We start from the raw sequence: 20,595 nt of genomic DNA, 5'->3' as shown, positions 1-20,595 counted from the left end.
CAAACAGGCACGGTGGGAATTACCATCGCGGCTTGCTAGCGCGCAGTCCTGTCAACGGCAAGACTGAGGCAAGACAATAACGGTCATTAACGGTCTGGGGGGTGTTAATTAGACCATGCTCAAAGCAACAGAGGCAGCGCTTGGTGAGACTGTGGCAGCTTTGTGTGGCACGGATGGTACTGCCTGGGGCACCAAGGCACAATGCTGCAACCCAGCTACCAGCATGCTCATCCCCTCGGTTCCATGCTGTCCTATCCAACTCTGCCAGTCACCCATCGTCTCTCACCACGCTGCTGGGGATGAGGTTCACAGTGGCATCACCTGCACAAGCCGCTCTGCCCTGGCACCTTTCAAGTGCTGCCAACCTCCAGTAGCAACACATTGATCCTGGTGCTGTGGTCACACCCAATAACCCATAGGAACATACTCACAGGGAGGTTCAACCCAACCAGCCCCCCTCCACGCACCCACAAGTACCTATGTATCCTACGCTACAGACACACACAACTTGCAGTGTGACTGGATCCTGGTAACAGCCGCTGGCAAACTGGCGTCCACTCTCGGGGCCATCAGGGCAAGGGCAGGGGCGGCAGTGGTCGCCTGATCCCAGGATTGGGTCTCCATAGTAGCCAGCCTGGCACCTGCACAGGGGAGTACATGGCATGTAGGGGATGCAGGCAAACCGACTGCAGCCTTGCCATAACTACATTCAGGTTTTCAACCCCTGTGAAGAACCAAAGGGCAGAAACATCCTTATGGCTCTCCCATGCCACTCAGACCCTGAGCAGCTGTGCCCACAGAGGCAAATTTGTCTGGCTTAATGCCAGTGTAAGAGCAGGAGACTCAAGGCAGATGACTCTTGAGAGGCCTGCAATGATGAAAGCCTCTCTGAAGCCTTGGGGTCCTGCAACGTGCTCTCAGCTGCCTGGGCAGGCACTGCTGGGAAGGCACAAGGCTGTAGGCAGGGAATAGGGGGTCCCCACTCCCATACTCCTCTGGCTCCCACAGGCTTTCCCTGTGGCTTCACACCCACCTGAGCAGCATTACTGTAGGGGCACAGCTGCTTGCGCCCATCCTGCTGTGGGGAAAGAGAGGGCTGGGGAGGGGGCACGCACGGTACCTCTCACAGTTGTTCCCTGTCGTGTGGTCCCGGCAGCTCAGGCACTCCCCGGTGTACGGGCTGCAGTCATCGGCATGGCCGTTGCAGTGGCAGGGCTGGCAGCTGGGGAAGCCCCAGAAGCCGGGCAGGCAGCGGTCGCACTGCCGCCCATACACCCCGGGGAAGCAGTGGCACTGGCCCGTCTCTGCGTCGCAGAAGGCGTTGTAAGAGCCTCTGGCATGGCACTCACACGCTGCAAGGAGAGGGGGAGAGGGGCTGTGTTTCCACGGCAAGCCCTAAATGCAGGGCCCCGACCACAGCACAGCCCAGAGCCAAGGACTTAACATACGTCGGCATCCGCTCGGTCCAAAACTAAAGGTGCCAGGGGCACATCTGTCGCATTGTCTTCCGACAACGTTGGGACGGCACTGGCACTGTCCTCCGCTGGGGTCGCACACTGAACTCAGAGAGCCCTGGGGGTCACACTGGCATGCTGAGTGAAGAAAAGCATTGGGGGGAGTGAGTACTGTGGCACCGGACACAAACCACCTGCCCCATCCCACACACACACATTCCCCATGCAAACTGCTCTGCCTGCAAGCACCATACAGGCGCAGTTTGCCCTACAAGTAGATGGTTACGTACATAACGCGGTCTCGTGTAATAGTGCAGAAATGCTGAATATAATGTTCTTGCAGACGTCCGTCATGGGGGTTTTCACAACACTCCTGCTATTTTCCAGGCACCGGTACCTTTGGAAAGTCTCCCAAGCGCTGTTTGTGACCACATCTTCACCCGAGCCTCCCACTGTGAATATGTCCAGTGATTTGCAGTATGGCATGAGAACAAGCTACAAAACAATTTTACAATGACAAAGTGTCACTCTTTATAAATAGCCTCCACCAAAACTGTGAAAATTCAGTATTACCCTGCTTCCTATTATCCTTTTTTGGCCAAAAGGCAAACAGCCAGACAGAATTTGGAAGGGAAATTACTATTTCTCTAGTTTTTGGTTATCTCCAAGTCTTACCAAATCTACCAAATTCTATCCATTCAAAAGAAAAAGGTTGATGTTGACATTTATGTCATACACGGCACACATTAGCCTCCCTAAAAAAATCCTACAAGTCTGTGAAACTAGCTGCAGTCCTGTAAAATACAACAAAAGCCTCTTAGCAGAAAAACAACTCACATACTTTGAGACTGAAGAAATCTATGCCGCTTTACATTGTTCAGTTAAACTCTGGCTATAGATGTAAGCAACATTGTAAAATATTACTTTGGATTTACACAGACACATGCCAGAGGAGAGGCAAACTTTCAGACTTTTAAGTACACTTTTACCGCAGTGCATCCCCAAAATAACTTCTGCTCACAGAGTCAATGAGTGTGTACGGGCTCTCTGTCTCCGTATCCACTGAGGAGTACTGGGGCAGCTCCAGGCGGATGGTGTAATTCAACCCCTTCTCAAAGCAGACGGGCCGCGGCAGAACAACATATCTGGATCAGGAACAGGAAACAATTCTTACTTCAAACATCCAGCACCATAAAGCGTTTTAGGTAGCCCTGTAAAGCAATCAAGATAACGGAAAGCAGCCAAGACCAGGCAGAACAAAAGCTACGATGTGAAAAAGGCAGTTTGGAGGCTTGTGCAAGTCAGAGCCGGAAAAGCTTATCAGTGAGGTGAAGAGTCATACCGATGTTCACTCACAGGCTGTGTAAACACTTCCCCCCCAGCCCTGCCTTTACTCGGTGAAAGAAACAAATTGGAAAATGAGAATAAACTTAAAAGTTTTGAGTCTACAGACATTAAATATGTTTTTATAACCCACTGGAAAATAAATTTCATCCATTTTCATAGAGGTCACAGCAAACTGAAAATGTGACATTACTCTGTTTCAATTTTTTAAATGCTTTTTCTCATTTTGGCCCATCCAGTCATACTGACCTGGAGCCGGGTGACAGTGAGACGACCTGATTATCATCATCGGGAACTGTATTGCCACACCGGCTACCCGTGGGAATCTTGCCTGGGCGTGAGACGCTGATCACAGCTTTTTCCCACTGATCTGGCAACTGGGGTTAAAAAAAGGCTGATCAGCATCAAGCAATGGCTGTAAGCTCCCGGAAGCACCCAGAGCTCAGGCCAGGAAAAGCATGCACACAGACAGGGTGATCACTGTGCTTCAGGGAGGATGGAGCTGCAGCTCTAGCATCAATGGGGCATCTACCAGCCGTAGGTTTGGGCTGAGACAAGACAAGGCAAGTGCCCCTGGGCACCCTCCAGCAGCCAGCCTCCCTCCCTCCCTCCCTTCCAAAAAAGCCATGACATGGTGTAGGTGCCCCATCTGTGGCACAGCACCAGTGCAGGATTTGGAGACCTCCTCTCCCCAAACCTCTGGCTACTGCACCTTAGTATTTCACTGCAGTCAACTGCTGCCAAGCTCTAGATAAGGAGCTGGAGGGATTCTTCTCTTTCCCTTCACCCTGAAAATTATTCACTGTTGAAACTGACTGCTTGCAAACACTTGGCTGCAGGCATTCAACATCCAAGATGGGTAATTTCTCTTGTAAAGTGTGTAACAGCACACCCATTAGAAGGCTGTCTGGCTGATGCCAAATTTATATTCTAATCTGCCCTGACGGGACTTGTCACTTTTTAATTTGCTCATTAAACAGGTGCTGAAACAATGCAATAATGAAACAAATTGTAAAGCAGATAATACTAGTAACAGTCAACATCTCAGATTTTCACACATCTCAGAATTTAACTGAGTGTCCATCCTTGTCTTCGAGTCCTGATGACTCCTGGGAGCGCCAAGCTCCTGTCAGTCATGCACTGGGAGAGCCAGCACCTGCCAGGAGGCAGCAAAGCCCACACTCACAGACCTACCTGCGGCTCATAGCGAACCAGAATATCGTACTCCATGGAGTATGGGATGTTGTCAATGTAGAATTCCAGGTACGCCCCTTCAGGGACCCTTACAAATCCTATGCCTGTCCACGATGGTGTGCGGTCCGGTGTGTACTGGCGCTCTACTATGTTTACTCCCTACAAAAACAGGGAACAGAGATTTTTAATACTGATACATTAAATTTCCAAGCCCCATGGGAGTGTATGAAGTGATGAGTTCTGCTGACGGATCACATCTGGATCACAGCATTCATTGTCTGCAACCCAGAGAACATGAATTCTCTTCTAAACCCATATGCATGCACACCGTTGCCCTTCCACTTAACGATATACAAAAAGCGAGAAAGACAAAAATAAACACGGCACAACTTTTCATCCATTTCTCTGTTATGGTGGAGATTTAAATTTTAAAACTTGCTGTAAGTAACTAATCCCCCAGATACGACACCTCATTCACTGTAAGGACATTCACATCATACTCGTAACAGTTGGATTTATAGCAGTGGCATGTAACTGCCCAAGCTAAGTGCTAATTACTTCCTGGCTACACCAGCCTACTCCAAACCAAACCACTGCTCAGGATAACATTTAAAAAGCGTATCACAGTTGTCATAAGTAGGGTGTCACTAAATGACAGAGATCCTTATCTGATAGATATTTAATAGCCAAATCAATACATGGTCACTTCTTTCAGTCTGAGGTGCCAGGTTTTTACCTGCTACTCTTTACATAAAGCAAAGAGGAGGAAAAAGGCAACAGAAAATGGAAATGTGTGGTGCTCAAACTTCCTCTTTCAAATAGATCTGCATCCACAAATAGTTCTCTCAACAGAACAACATCCTGTACATTCCTAAGGAAGTCACTTCAATAGAAAGGTATAAAATGTAAGGAAATGTCTATATATATGCATATCACTTCAGGATGTCCTCTCATGTATTCTGACACATTTTGAAGAGAGCCTGGCTCTAAGTTATTACCCTTTGGCCTTGCACAAAGGGTCGGAGCTCCCCAGAAAGGATGGCAGGTGGGATGTGAGTGAGGGCATGCAGCTGTGGAGAGCACAGGGCTTGGCACCATCTGAAAATCCCTGCAACTCTCTGCCACTTCATTCTGCCTTGTGCTGGGAATTCAGTTTCATTCTGCCACCAGATTTAAGAGAAAGGTTTTCAATATTAGCAGTTTTTAAAATGGTTTGTTCTGAAGGTTTCAAAAGGTAAATCAGAGGCACATCCCCTTGCTCTGCTTGGCAAGGTGGGTTTTCACGCCAGGCTCCTCCATCCCCGAGCCTAAGCAAGACCTCAGGTACCACCTCCCAGCTGGACAGACACAAATGCACGAAAAACCCTGTGCCAGCTCACATGTCCTCTGCTATGGTCCAACTTCTGCTCTGCTCTGTCTTCCCTCTCTGCAGTAACCTAAGAGCAAAAATCCTCTGCCTTGGCTGAAATTGCAAAGTGGCTACATTTTGCCTGAAATAAATTAATTAGGATCAAGTACCCCAATTGCAAGCAGACTGCTGCTTTAGAGAAACCATTATCTCATCTCCCTGACTCCTTGCTGGAGGCAAAAATAATTGATGTAATCACCTAGCTGTTGTTAACGAACTAAAAGCAAGGCCATGTGGTGGTGATCAGAAAGAGCCAGAGATCCTGATATACCATGCCAGCAGGCAAAACAAGCCACAGGCAACCTCGCTTATAAAAACAGGTTTTTGCACAATCAACTATGGGTTTAGTCATTAATAAAAGAAATGCTACTGATGTACAGAAACTCTAAAAATTGCAGCAGTGTGCTTAAATGCGTGCTTTGTTCCCTCCTGGTTTCAGTGGCACCAAAGAGAAGAGTCAGTGTCCCACCGCTCTTGAGATAAGAGGGGAAGGAGAAGTGTGTGCAGTGGGGTACAGAGAGGGATGCTGACAGCCATGATCGAACTGTACAGCCATGATCAAAGAAACAGATTTTAAAATAAAAATGGCAGTTTCCCCCACTAAATTACTACACTATTTATCGATACAAATATTGAAGTGGAACAGGTTGACAGTTTTCTGATTCAATTCAGTTTTGTGTTTTCCACATTTTAATTGCAAAACACTCAGGGTATAAACCAGATGCTTCCAACACCCAAATGGTGAAACAACTTTCCCACAGCTGTCCAGACACACCAGCCCACTAAAACTGCTACTCACGGGACCCAAGCTGGCTTCTTCTGCCTCATAGATGTAATGATCGAGGGAAATGAAGTAATAGCCAGGCTCCACCTGATTGCACTGGCGTCCAAACATGTGGGGCCGGCATTCGCATTGGCCAGATTGACTCGAGCAGCTGAAATGGAAGAGCAATGAATTTACAACACATCTTGGCTATGCCAAGACAGTGCTAGAGCTAACTTCCACTTTGACATTTTAAGTTACACAGGAGGAGAAGCACTTCTGGACACAGCTGCATCTAGACATGAGATGTTCTCAGGCTCTGCAGCTGGACCATCTGCACTACTAAAATGGCAGCACAGTCCCAGGCACAGTCTTGGTTCAACCCAAATATCATTCTCCCAAACAACTCAGGCTGGGAACGAGTACGGGCCAGAGACCATTTCCAGTAGGCAGTTTGCATGTGGTTTCCTCTGTTTGGATGGCAAGAGGATTTCATACTACAGATGCAGGCGGTTCCCTGAGGCCAGACAGCAGTCCTGGGAGAGCTTCACTCGCTACCACTGATGTAGCCAAGAGGCATGTCTGTCCTGCAAGCCAAGGGCAGCCTCAACTTCAGGCTTGCAGGCCATGCAAGCACCGTATCTGTTTGTATGGGCTCGGGCAAAGCAAGAACGTGCATGACCTTGCATGCCCTGAGACGTCAAGCTGCTCTCATATACTTCAAAGCACATCTCGAGAGGTCGCCCACCAGCAGCTACGCACAGGGGAAAACCCTATCTGGCTGCTTTAAAGTAGGATGGATGTAGCCAAGGATGTGGGACAGACAGCCATCCCTGGGGAATGCAGAAGGTCTGTCCAGGGTGACATACAGCAGCTCTACTACCTTCATAATGAGCCATTTTCTTTTCTCAATACAGCTCTATCCCCAAACTGCATTTTGGTGGTTTTATTGCCCTCCAAGAGTCCACACTGCATCACAAAGAATCCTTGAGCAAGTTGTATTTTTGCACACACCCAGTCACACTTTTTCATAGGACTGGTTTCTGGTCCACTGAAATACAGCCCTTTCTTTAAATCCGAGTGAATCTTAGAAACTTTTTCTAAAGTCTAATCCCTCTGGTTTCCGTGCAAAATCTCCAGGCTTCTCAAGCCTCCATTCCAAGAGTAATTTTTAACTGAAACCATTTTTGAAGTTGCAGAGATTCACTTAAATGTTCACTTTGAGATGCCAGAAGTGCCCTAGCTGGCCCAGAAAGGAAGCTGAGAAATTTCCCCTCTGGGGATGGCGATGACTCCACCACCTGGGTTACAGTAGTTGGATGAATTTCCGCACTGGGATGAATTTCGCACTGGGATGAATTTCGGGCGAGGTGCAGCTGCCCCAGGCGCTGCATCCCACTCCTTGAACTCCAGCCAGAAGGCAGCAATTCAGCAGCTGAGGAGAGGAGCCCTGGGGAAAGTAAAGCTCCCCCTTCCCACTGATGTTAGAGAGCAAAGACGGGAGCCAGAGCCTGGCTCCGCAGCTCTCCTGCAGCTGCTCTCTGCCCATGCCAGAACACGGCATGTCCCCTCCCCACGTGGTTTTGCAATTGCTGGGCTCAGCGCATGGGAAACAGGCTGCAAAGCCTTGCAGGGCTGCGGCTGAGCCATACACCAAACCCCTGGAAGGCGCTGTGCCAGGGGAGCCGTTAGGAGCTGTGCCACATAACTGATCTGTCCACAGGGAGCCAGCACGGAGGAGTAAATAATCACTAACAACCACACTGCTGTCTGCCAAGGGACAATAACTCACTCGGGGGAGGAGGGAAGAGACGGCCCTTGGGACATTCCCACCGTCATCCCCACTGCAGATGGGGTGTCCACAGGCTATGACAACTTACAGGAGTCACACTAGGACCAGTCTCAAACTCTCCCAGTGTGGTCCCATGGGCTCCAGTGGGAAACAGTTCTTCCACCCCCTTGGGAAACTTCTTTGGCTTTAGAGAAAAGCAGAATGTTTCGAAGGGTTTGTGGAGGGAAGGGGGCGGGAGTGGGAAAAGGAAAGCGAAGGAATGTGCTGCTGTTGAAAAGGCTGAGGTCAGACATACACCTAAGACACAGAAAACTGCTTTGGTTGGAGAAGCTGTCTGGCTACCCAGCACCCCTCTAACCTGGCATTTAAGCCAGGATCTTCCACACTCTTACTGATGGATGCATCTTCAAAACCTAAGCTTTTCTCAGAAAAATCTCCACCTCTCCAGTAGACACTTCCAGGTCCACATCCCAGCCCATGCAGCACCACTGGGGCAATGCAGAAGTACCATGCACCTAGCATGCTTCCCCCAGCACTGGTGGACAGACTGATGGACTGGCTAAAGGGCCAGTTCAGGAGCAAACCAAGAATCAGCCTGACAGCCCATGTCACTGATTTCTGCTTTGATCTTGTGAGAGCAAAGCTTTGACATGGACCATACCACGAGTTATGACCAAGGCAGAGCCCAAGTCATGGCTGGTTCCTACCCTGGCTGACCAAAGGCAGAGCTACACTGAAAAGTTTTGTGTGTTCAACTGCACCAGTGGCACAAACAGAGGCTGCTCAGCATGGAAAAGACATGGATGCCCCTGTCACCCCTTACTGCAGTCAAGACCTGCCACTTTCTGGAGCAGAAACAATCCCAGACCTCCTCCTCCAGAGCACATTGAACCCTGGATGTGGTTGCAAACAAAGCGAAATTCACTGGGGTGAATGATTATAGGAGAGTAACCGGGCTGAGACTCACTTGTTATTCAGCGCTCCCCCCTGGTCGCAGTCACATGGCCGACATCCATCCATGTCATTGCTCAGGCCCCAGTGCTCAGGCTGCAGGAAGAAACATCACCAGCGCTGTAACGTAGTGCCAATTTAATTGCGTCTCCCCCAAAGGCACATTTTGAAATACTCAGCATAAGCTAGCCCAAACTGCCCCCTAACCCATGAATCCTGCTGCCCTGGTTATGGGTCTACACCCACAACCTCCCCACTGGCTCCCCTCCACTTTACTGACCATCTCAAGGGCTTGAGGGAAAAAAAAATAAAAAATCTTTCTGCCTAGCTTTAAAAGTAAAGATTTAGGAAGACCCAAGCTCAGAGTCCTCAGTCCTACTGCACCATTTACACCAGTTTGGGCTCCTGACCCATGAAAGGCTTGGAAAAACACAGCCCAGTACATCACACCACAGCAGAGAGCTGTGAGGCTTTGTGTGGGACAATGCCCTTGCAGGCTGCTACTCTGCAACTTGCTTGTTGGACAGACAGACAGACATACTTGTTTAGCTTTTCCATGTAGTTCACTTTTAGATAAGACAGCCTGTCAGTGTTTATACAAACACATCCAGTTATCTGACAGCGTGTTTCTGTAACACTCCAGCATGCATAAACACTATATGGAAATGTATGTGTATAAAGTAATCCCTGCCTAAAATAATGGCCTGTATACAAAGCAATTTTTTTGTAACAGTGCTTCTCTGACCATCTTGTCTTTCACCCCAGTGAGGGCTCCAGCACAACTGCCCCAGATCACTCATTTTCAGAGAGATCACTACAGGTATCCTAATATCTCACTCTTTACCATCCTGGGAATTGATCTGGACACTCTTGTCTGCCTTGACGTGCCTCTCAGCTCCCCGTAATGCAGTGTGCTTCATGGCTCCTGACATCCTGAGATGCCCACTCCCTCCCAAACGCCAGGCACCCACTCGCAGGCAGACACAGAGGCCAGCACCTTGCTACCTATGCTTTCTGCATGCCAGCCTCCCTCACAACAGCATCTCCTAATTTATTTTATGGTAAGCTCCTTACCAGGCAGTGATCGCACTGCTTTCCTGTCACCAGGCGCTTACAATAGCAGTTTCCTGTCTCCGAATCACAAGGATTCCCCCCGGGGTGGGTACCCAGAGGATTACATGCACAAGCTAGATTGGGAAATACAAATAGGCAAGTCAAAACACAGAACTGGAGCTACATTTTAGACAGTATCCAACCTAAATATTTACATTAAAACTTCCCCTGAATTCTGCAGAACTGAGATTAATTGCATACTTTGCCCACCACCCTTCCCAGTAAAACTTCCCTGGCTTAGAAACGTATAAAAAACAAATAAGAAGGATTCTGCTACTTCCACTGAATACACCAAAATGATCAGCTGGGGAACTGAGTTTTAAGGGTGAGTGGACTCCAAGCTATGGCAAATCTACAGGACACTCTTCCTTTAGCAAAAACTTGAAACAAAGTAGAAAAAATCCCACCCCACAGACCAATTTCTCCCAGCTCTAACAGCTCCCCAGAGAGCTTTTGATCACACATAAAGAAACATATGTTTTTACTCACACTGACAACCCGCTGGGTCATCAGCACTTAGGCCATAGAAACCTTCTTTGCAGAGGTCACAACGCTCCCCTTCAACAAATAATTTACAACGGCATTGTCCAGCAATGAGGCCAGTGGAGAAATCAGTGTAGCGATCACAGATGCCACCATTCTGGGAGCCAGCTGGGTCACAGTTGCAAGCTAAGAAGGAAGCATTGCGCATGTTTTATTAACTGCTACAAAAGAAAAGGCCAAGTCTCACACTGAATTATTTAACTCAGTTTCTGTGTAGAGAGAGTGTATCGTTCCTGCAAATATTATACATGATGTGGGTTCAACACGTAATGATCAGATAAATCTCCAGATACTCAAAGAGAAAACAAAACTCAGACACGCTCGCTCAAGAACTCCAAGCTCGCTCAAGAACTACCTTCCCTCAAAGATCTTTGTTCAGGAGCATGGCACTGGTCAAAATAAAGCCAGTAAATCCCAAATTCTTCAGGGAAAGCCCTGGGGTGCCACAGTCAGGATGCCATGGCTATCCCTAACCCAAGAAGCAGGGCTGCACTTACGCTCGCAGACGTCAGGGTCCCGCAGATCTCTCTCCGGGTGCTGGAAGTAGAAGGGTTTGCACTGCTCGCAGTTGCGTCCTACAGTGTTGTGCTGGCAGTCATCACACACTCCCCCACTGGTATTCCCCGTTGTCATGTACACAGCCATGTCAAAGTGGCACTGGCTGGAGTGGCCGTTGCAGTTGCACTCTGTGACAAAGACAGAAAGCAAAGTAAGAGTCTGGTCCCAGGGGAGATGCAAGTCTGCAGAAAAGACACACCAAAGTCAACCAAAGAACACGCGGGATTTTTATACTGTCACAAGTTCCTGAGTAACAGCATGTTAACACTCACACCAGACTCCAGTTCTGCATTTTACTCAAACTCACTTTTGCATGCGTTACTATTGCGGCCTTCAGCGGGTCGCCAAGGTAAGTCATGGTAGAAATCCAAACACTGTTCACAGTTTAACCCTTTGGTATTATGTCTGCACATGCAGTGCCCATGGACCTGTCATTAAAAAAAAATTTAAAAAAAAAAGAGGGGTATAGTTGGTTATAAAAGAGGAAGGGGAAAAAAACCCAATAATGCAAAATATAACTAGTACATAATGGATATAGTTTTGGAGACTTTAACGCACATAACTGCATGCAGGAAGACACAAAAGGACCACAGGAGTGTCCTTTACCCGCCAAGGTAAGAATCTGTCCTTCTTTCCTTACTGGAACTAATGCTGAATAAACACTTTCAGACATGAGCAAGGAGAGCACAGTTCCACCTCAATAATCACAGAAGCCTCCCGGACCTAAAAGTTAGCTGTTTATTAGCTGTTAATTAGCCATTAACATGCATCTAGTTATATCAGCACTCACTAGCCCAGCACCTTCTTTCCAGCCCCACCTTGGTTCTCAAAGCAAAGATAACAGACAGTTTGGATGGGTTTTATCCATCAACCCCAGGCTTTGCCTTCAACACATACAGGCCCTAAGTAGACCAGCAGTAGCTGTGTGACAGCTGCTGCCATAGACAATGGGGACTACCAGCACTGGAGCCATGATTTTACAGGCACAGCCAGTCTTGCTGCTGCTTAGGTAGAGACACTCACCAAAAGCGCAGAGCAATGAAGCGTACCTGCTCACCCTGAGCCCCTGGGACAACCCACACAACCTCCCTGTATGCCTCCACATTTTCACCCAGTTAATAACTCACTCATTAACAGGGGTGCTATTACTGCTTGTCAGGCAAAAATCATGGGGAAAAAACAGAACCCAGGAGGGATGTGGCACTTGCACAGACAGCAGGATTTTCCTTCAGAGCCTGCTGTTAATTAGGGCTACAACCTCCACTTCTCAACTGATAATGACCGATACAAACACAGGTCATGTTTGATTCTCAAAGGTGTTTCATACTTTGATGTCTCTGTTCACTTTAATTTTTGGGTAACCACGTCAACCCACACCCATCTCTGGCCCCATAAGGTTACACTCCCATTCTGCATTCCTGCCTTTTAATTTCATCAGCTCTTTAACATAATTAGAAAAAGAATGCTAAACCAATTTTCACCTAATCTGAGCTCTCTGTGCTTGATTAACACCAGTAATGACAAGTATGTTTGCTGAGAAGGAATAGTTTTAATTTTTCTTATTTGAAAATTTGAAATTTGGGGCGGGACTGGCAGGGGCAGAATGTCATCTTTAAACCTGTGTTTAAATCATTTAGAAGAGAAGAACAGAAAGGAACAGCTTTATGCAGAAAATCATGAATATTTACCATTCCTTCCACTTCTTCATTAAAGCCATCCACTGGTGCACACTCACTGGCATGTCCATAGCAGAAACAGTTCCCGCGAACCACCATGTCATAGATGGCATAGTAGTACTTCTCTCTGATCTCCATCCTAGAGTCCAGGAGATTGTCTCCAAGTGTGTGCAGCTTGATGAATTTGACTCTCAGATTTGTGATCTTCAATAGAAAAAAAAAAAAAAAAAAAAAAAAAGAACGCGATTATGGAGTTATTTACCAGATATTGTATTGAATGGGAGGAAGCCAGGTGTGACTTCCCAAGCACACTTCCTATGGACAGGTTAGACCAGGTTTAATTTCAGCACTTAAATACCACACATCGCATCACTTCATACTCTCAAATTAAAAAAAAAAAATACAATGTTTTACTACAGGTTGATCACTGTTTAAGTTAGCTTAAGCTTCAGTAAAAATACTAGTCTATTTGTCTGTAGACAAACATAGGCACAAACATAAATATTAAAGGCATGCACAGCAGTACCACCAAAAAGACACTGGTTCTTTGGGGCTTTAAAATGTAAAATGGGCAAGGACCTGATATTAAGGAACTGCTGAAAAGTGGACCAGGAGCTTTAAGAGTTACAAGCCTCTTGGAAAAAATCTTAGTTGGAAACAAGACACAAATAATTCTTCTTTATTATACGCCCAACTTTCTTGGCAAAGATAATTAGTCACATTTTGCTGACAGAAGCAAGACCCCACCACTGACCAAATACAAAGAAGTTCTCAAGGAATAACCCATGGGAAGACAATATTGCAGTAACTAATTCGTTCTACATGTTCACTTTGATATTACGAATCCTGTGCAATTTCTTATAGCCTTGAAACTAGGCTTGAAAAAGCACTTCAAGCCCATGAAAGCAGAGTTTCTCCTTTAAAATGTTGGTTAAAAGCAGATTCAACTGATAGAGCAATTAGCAGACACTCCTCTACTTCAGATATTCTCTTCTGCTCCAATTAGCTTTACACTGAAGGACACAAACTGAAACTGAGAATGCATATTAAATTGGAGGTCAAGTTTAAGGCCAAACACTGCAGCTCCCTACTCAGGCCAAATGCCCCACAAGGTTTCTCTTTGAGACACCCTCAGCAACAAATCTTTCTACCTATGCACACCTGGATTGTCATCACCGTACACAAACGCTACAGTAATTTGACAGCCACACCTGTGTGGTCCAGCCATGCAGCACTACCAAGGTTAACTGTTCCAAAATCATGAATCAGATGTTCTAAAAATTAAAACACAACTCCCTTGATTTTAGCTAGAAATGCAAAATTAATTAAGTACCTCTGTAGTTCTGGTTTGCTTTCTGAATACTGTACAATTATGGGATCATGTTCCAAGGTTTCTCTTGGCGACTGCATGTATTTTGGGGAGAGGGGTCTTTAATGAAAATAAATCCCCAATCAATTAAGAAAAGGACCAACTACAACAATGCGTGGAAGAACAGTCACTTGAGTTGACAACATTGATCGTTATTTCCCAGCAAGTCACTGTCTAAGTCAGGAAAAGAAGCCATACCACAAATGTATTCATATGACTTCAAAACTCTTACTGGGGCAAATGCATGGCTTTGTTTGTGCCTTACTGTTTTTTGTAAGAAAATAAATACAGAAATGCTTTCAAATGAGCCTGGAAGGTAACTGCATACATACTTTGAATCCTTGGACTGTACGGATCTTCAATTCGAAAAGCAGGATCTAAAACACGATATATTACCTGGAGGAAAAATGGTACAACAAAGATTCAGCTTTAAAAATAACAGAAACTGTTGTCTATATGACAAACATTTGAAAAAAACCTGTCTGACCTCTCCCTCTGTTGAAGGTTCAATGTCGGAGTATCGGGAATCACAGATGATATCATCCACTTTCTTCATGGGTCCAGTTGAAATCCCAGGAAAAGAGCTCTCACAGTCATATGCAAAATACCTATATACTTGCCATGTTTTTCCAAAATCAGATGACCTTTCTATTAACATTGCAGCAGGACGGAATGTCTAATAGTAAGAAAACCAAAAGAGATTTTTTTTTTGGTTAATTATTACTTGCATTTACATTAAGTGCTTTTAAGTGTGAGCAATTCACATGGCCTGGATTTTAATCTCCCTCCCTGCACTATTTCCAATATTTGGAATATTTGGAAATATCAGAAATATTTTTCTGCTGATATCCCACTTCCTGCTCAGAGGCAGATCATCGAAGTAACACACAAAACCACAGACCACCTATCTTTAAAAAGATAGCACTCTGTGGCCAAGTGCTTAAACATGCTTACAGTGAATAAGCAAACTTGTAAGTTTTCTGGATTCCAAATCTTTTCTCAAAACTGGGGGCTAAAGCAGGGCCTTAGAGAGACAAAAGGATTTTTTCCACTGCTTGTAGAAAGCAGCACAGGCTTCTTCCTTGTGCACCTCCTTGCCTAATCTTCTGCTAACGACCTAATGGGCGTACTCTCCTGCCTTGGGGACTAGGAGGCCACTTTCAGTGCTTCCCCTCCAGGTCTGATGTCCAGAAGTTCTTGCTGAGCAGTTATGTCCGATGTTCAGAAAGTCCCTGGGGTTACGCATCTCTCTTTCTCTGATCACACGACCTTTTGTAGTGTCTCTACCATCCAGTGCCAGGCGTCCTCTGTGCTGCATTAAGAAAACCTTCTTCTTTAAGGAGATTGAGAGGTTCAGCTTCATCCACTCCTGCAGCATTTGACTCTTCCAGTTCCCTATGACCTTCCTCCAGCTGGCCTTGCCCAAACTCTGGCAGGCTGCATTCGCTTCATACAAACCACCGTCCTTACCTACACATATTCAACTCTAGAACAACTAGCTAATGAGATTTTAAAAAGATTTTTAATCCCTCTGACCTAAAAGTCTCATGTTTCAGTTACTGCATTGCCTTTCAAAAAGCAGGTATTCATTTAACTCCTGACTTGCACCTACCAAGAAATGCCAACAGTCTCTTTGTTAGTTTTCAGAGCAGGCTCTCCCAGAGCCAAGCAAAAAAGCATTTCAGTCACAGCTGGAAAGAAATTTTCTTTCTGCTTCCCAGCTGAAAATATCATCCAACTTACAAACTCTTATCTCACCCAACTAAAAATGTAGCAACCCAGAGGTAAGGCAGCTTAAGTGTCTACCACACAAAGTCAACAAATCATTATTAAAACGATCTTTCTGCCATAGTCTTCCTCCTGATGGCAGATGAAGCCCATTGTGCCCACTGGGGCACAACTGGCATCAAATCAGGGGTCTCTTGGGGGTCCCTTACTGCTGGGGTCCAGCAGAAAGGACCACCTTCCACCTCAGCCACCACGCTGATGCAGGGGGAGAAACATAAGCTAATGCCACAGGAAAGAGGAACCAGCTCTCTGACAAGTAGAAATGAAGAGATTAATTTGTCTACATGCGAAGAGCAGGGATTTAGCCCTGCAGAAACTGCAGCCTCTGATACCTCAGCTGAAGGTTTCTATTAGTGCTTGCCTGTGATTTAAGATGTACGGGACATAATCTGCCATTCCAAGACATCTGTTTGTAAAGAAACAAAGACACTTTGTGTACAGATGTTCTTTCTTCCTTAAGACCTCTCCATTTGCCAAATGAAAACCAGTACCATGGCCAACTTTTTTTTTAAGAATAAAAATCCTTGCTACTTTATGATTTATCTAATGATCTCCTAGAACACAAACACTAGAGAGTGACACCAACATAAACCTCAACTTCACTATGACTCCTTCTGCAGCCTCACCAGAGTTCAAACACAACTCATGCCTCAAGTCACAACTCAGCCATCCTGCATGACTTCAGCAGGGGTTAATGGTTTGCCGCTCTAAAAAATCAGGCAGAGCAGCTCAGACAAAGGCCAAATCCCAAATATCCCATAGATGTGAAGGACTATGAAACCTCTCATTTCTTGTCTTAGGGTTCCGGGTAAGGCTGTGGCTTCCTTACCTTGAAGGTCATAATGAGATGAGTGAAATGAAACTCAGCCTCCAGGTTCAGCTGGATAGTCACATTTTCCAAACCTGTAGGGGCAGAGAAAAGGAGTCATGCAGCAAACAAGGACACCCACTAGCCTCTACATCTGAATTTTCCCAAAGTTCTTCACTTGAGTGGTGCAGAGAGTTTGCCATTTGGCTCTGTCGTCAAAAAAAGGATATGAGGGTTAGTGCATTACTGAGGTACATGGGAGACACCAAGGAACTGCTGAAGAGTGTATCACACATGGGATTCCTGTGCATCATCTGCACCAAACACGTTACACCCAAAGCATGAGCCTGCACTGCTGTTATTTCAGCCTCTGTAACATGGCTAACATCACTAGATGTAGGGTAAGGATAGGGACTGCTATGGGCTGGATCCTGGCACCAAAGCACCCAGTGGCTGGTTCAACTGGGGATGCTGAGACCAGACCTGTGTGGTGACCCCAGGCTGTCCTCACATGCTGCAGCCTGTCTGGCAGCAACAGAGGCAGGGGCTTCTGCAGCCCTAACAGCCCAGACCTCACCAATGGCTGGTAAGGGCTGTTTCCTACCTTTCTTCACTCGTTCTGGGCCCTCCTGTCCACCCAGACATAGGAACAGTCCCTTTACAACCTGGTTTTGAAACACTCCCTAAGCAACTATCATAACCCTGCATTGCACTCATGAGGGGTAGGAAACTGGTGAGAAGCAAAAGGTTTTCCAAATTCTGCTGTATGACTACCTACAGTCAAGGACTCTATGCAGAAAGGAAGAAACCCAGTTACAAATATTATTTTGTCATGTGAAAAGACCTCTCAAAACAGCTGGATACTTAATACACTGTAGTTAGAAATTTAAAAAAAAAAAAATCAGGATTTACAAAGAGGAGAAAGGGTAAGAAATGACAATAATAAACCAATAAAGAGCTTAAATTTTCATCCAGCTGCAACATTATGTGGAGTGTGCAGCAATGGTCCCTTCTGCTGTATGCCTGAATAGAAGAAAACATGAATTGAACAGAAGGAATCATTTGTTTTTTATTGTTGAAGGACATTTTCATGACCTTATGAGCTAAGAACTTTTCTGTGTGAATGCTGCCAAGCTTGTTGCAAAAAACATGAATTATTTGGAACACTAGAAGAGAGCTGCTGGAGACAAGAGGCTTGCTAAACTGATCTAAATGGTTAAAAAGGATTTTGTGAAAACCTTCCTCCACCAGGCAGCAGAAATGTTACAAATGCTATCATTTTATTTTCTTATAGAGTAAGACAGCTACTGCCAATCCTTTTGCAGAAATCCTATACTGTCCAGCTGGCTTTAAGGCTTCAGGGTAGGACTGCTGTTTCAGAAACCTCAGTGCCTTGTTCTGTGTATGAAGGCATGCCAAAAGTATAACCATAAAAGTAAAAAGGACAGAGGAAGGATGAAAAAAAAATAAATCACCAAACTAGTATGCTATATTTTTTTTTAACTAGCTGGATTGTTTCTGGTGTTCATTTTACTGTTTGGCATATGGATACAGGAATTCAGGGAGCCCAGGAGGGAGAAGGCAGTTTGCAGAGTAAGAGATATCCCTAGCTTTGCTCTCCTGGGGTAGGACAGGGAAACAGGAGGTCTGCAGGCAGGGCTGCAGCCCCCGGCTCTGTGCCTAAACCTCCTCCTTCCACAGGCTCCCTCCAGCCCAGCGGCATGGGGAAGCCCTGCAGCGCTTCCCTGGCAGCACTGTCCCAGGATACTCACTCCTGGAAGGCTGCTCTGCTCCTGCTGCCCAAACACGAAGGAGAGCTGGAGCCAGTGTGGGAAACTTCTCTATTTAGGAAAAGATTCTTGCAAAGTGGTGGGACGGCTCTTTTCAACACTCCCAGAGGGCTGAGGGGGCTTCATTATGGATTAAGAACCGCTCGGTGGCACACAAAAGCAGCCAGTTTCAGTCAGCCCTCCTCCAACAGCATGATCCTTCCCTTGGCAGTAATCACCAGGCCAGAGATAACAGCAAACCCACAGGTACCCTTACACAAAAGGAGGGAAAGCCGCTCCCTGTCCTGGAAATGGTTCCCTGACAAAACCCATACCATTTTCCGACTGCCACCAGAGCTTCAGGCGGTTTGGAGCGAAGGTGGTGACAACATTTTCAATACGATGACTGTCAGGATTGAGACTATCATGGAAGGGATCCTCGGAGTCACATATGAAACATTTTTTGTCCTCCTGAAACAACAAGATAATCAGCATTACTGATTTTATCCGTGGGGCAATAGTTGTTTCCTGCAGATAAGAGTATTTTCCATCTATATCACATTCCACTCATTTTGCCTGCAGGAGTCATCAAAGGTTTTTTTTTTTTGTTGAAATAAGTGTATTTACCTTTATGAATTAATGCAAATTGCAAAATGGAAAATATGCCAGGAATTCCATAAACTTTATTTTTAGGAGAAGTTTCAGGAAATCTCTTCCGGCACACATATTCTCCAGCAGAAGTCAGAACCAAAGGCAGCATCTACAGAAAACTGCTGAATTGCTTCTGTACAGAATGCACACATGCAAAACTGCACCTTCAACAACTTTTGAGAAATAATGTTGGCTTTTGGGAGCTAGCTTGGAACTTTAAGTTCACGGCATTAGGGATACTTTCAGTGGGGCTCAGAGGACACCAAGGGGCCATCGGTGATTTAGTGAACAAGTCCTTTCAGCATGGGGTTAACTTTACTCTGGATCCAGCTTGTCAAGCTCCGACCTAAACCTTGCCTTCACCTTTGATTGCAACCCTAAGGTATGCACATAAACCCAGTTTGCACACACTACAAGGTGTGCCCATAGAAAAACAGCTGGGTGCAAGTCTGGCATGTGCTACTTGGGAAAGCCAGATGCTTCTTCACCAGGAGGACAAAAACCCTTTTACGATGAACAATGCTGGGTTTGCATTGTCCTGGTACCCAAAACCACCACTTTCCAATTCTTCAAGGTCGGACTCAAACCAAACCAGGCTCCTGTCCCCAGCACCACAGCCCCTGCCCCATGCCACAACTTGCTACTTTTTACGATGGCACTTCAGCATTTTTGAAGACAAGAAAACATGACAAAGTGCCTTTGTTATTTTGTTCTACCAGAGATGCTAGTGTTGTTAAAGTCAAGCCCACTATACTCTGAAAATATTTCAGCAAAGCTAAACCCCATGTTAAATCAAGTATTAACTCTAGTAGCCAGAGCAGTACAGTAAAACTAAAGGCAGGGGCCGGGGGAAGATTTGGTAACTTCAGGGCACAAATAGGCCAAGTGCTACAGCCCCTCGGGCTGGGCTCCTCCTGCTTCCCGTCCTTTTCCTTCCAAGTGCCAGAATCCGGCCCTATTGTCTCGGCAGTAAATTCGGCCGGAGATTATCCCCTTACTTTCAGTTCAACAGAGTTCCACTTTATAACTGATATTTTACTTTTCTCCCCCATCCACTCTGTCTCACGAGATTTTAAGTCTGGTGAGCTGCTTCTGACTTAAATAGTACCGAGCTTTGTGTTTTCCACCAGATGTGTGAGACAACCTTATTTGCATCCTTTCACTTGGAGACCATACAAATGTAACTGCACTACGGGAACAGCGGCCAAAACATTACCCGGGTCCTACAGACCACTCTCGATCAGGAAGCTGTCTAGACGGCTCCGAGTAAGCCTGAAATAAAGTATTAATTGAATTTACTGCGGCACATTCCTCCTCATTAACCTCGATGGGGAGGGGAGGGGGGTGTTCGGAACCGAAGGCTGCGAGGGGTTCCCTGGGCCCGGCTGCTTCGCCAGGGCGCGGGGTCCCGCAG

At 46.1% G+C, this 20,595-nt stretch overlaps 1 protein-coding gene across 1 annotated transcript in view; it reads right to left on the bottom strand.

The window, feature by feature from the left end:
- LAMB1 (laminin subunit beta 1) overlaps positions 1 to 19,025 on the bottom strand; it is a 43,349-nt gene extending 24,324 nt beyond the window's left edge. Inside the window, exons 1-18 of the mRNA XM_026868347.1 lie at positions 18,866 to 19,025; positions 16,783 to 16,856; positions 14,653 to 14,841; positions 14,498 to 14,561; positions 12,809 to 13,011; positions 11,428 to 11,548; positions 11,060 to 11,248; positions 10,509 to 10,688; positions 9,981 to 10,093; positions 8,923 to 9,002; positions 6,200 to 6,335; positions 3,993 to 4,151; positions 3,048 to 3,175; positions 2,476 to 2,599; positions 1,745 to 1,949; positions 1,449 to 1,592; positions 1,121 to 1,352; positions 478 to 641 (exon numbers count right to left, since the gene is read on the bottom strand). Coding sequence (XP_026724148.1) covers positions 478 to 641; positions 1,121 to 1,352; positions 1,449 to 1,592; positions 1,745 to 1,949; positions 2,476 to 2,599; positions 3,048 to 3,175; positions 3,993 to 4,151; positions 6,200 to 6,335; positions 8,923 to 9,002; positions 9,981 to 10,093; positions 10,509 to 10,688; positions 11,060 to 11,248; positions 11,428 to 11,548; positions 12,809 to 13,011; positions 14,498 to 14,561; positions 14,653 to 14,841; positions 16,783 to 16,856; positions 18,866 to 19,025 — 2,665 coding nt within the window. The remainder of the gene's footprint in view (positions 1 to 477; positions 642 to 1,120; positions 1,353 to 1,448; positions 1,593 to 1,744; positions 1,950 to 2,475; positions 2,600 to 3,047; positions 3,176 to 3,992; positions 4,152 to 6,199; positions 6,336 to 8,922; positions 9,003 to 9,980; positions 10,094 to 10,508; positions 10,689 to 11,059; positions 11,249 to 11,427; positions 11,549 to 12,808; positions 13,012 to 14,497; positions 14,562 to 14,652; positions 14,842 to 16,782; positions 16,857 to 18,865) is intronic.
- Positions 19,026 to 20,595: the final 1,570 nt, after the last annotated feature.

Source organism: Athene cunicularia (assembly GCF_003259725.1).
Source record: "Athene cunicularia isolate RWA chromosome 1 unlocalized genomic scaffold, athCun1 chr1_part2, whole genome shotgun sequence".
In the NCBI taxonomy this organism is placed as follows: Eukaryota; Metazoa; Chordata; class Aves; order Strigiformes; family Strigidae; genus Athene; species Athene cunicularia.
The sequence above is the reverse complement of the archived record's forward strand: the minus strand, read 5'-3'. Positions and strand labels throughout refer to the sequence as shown.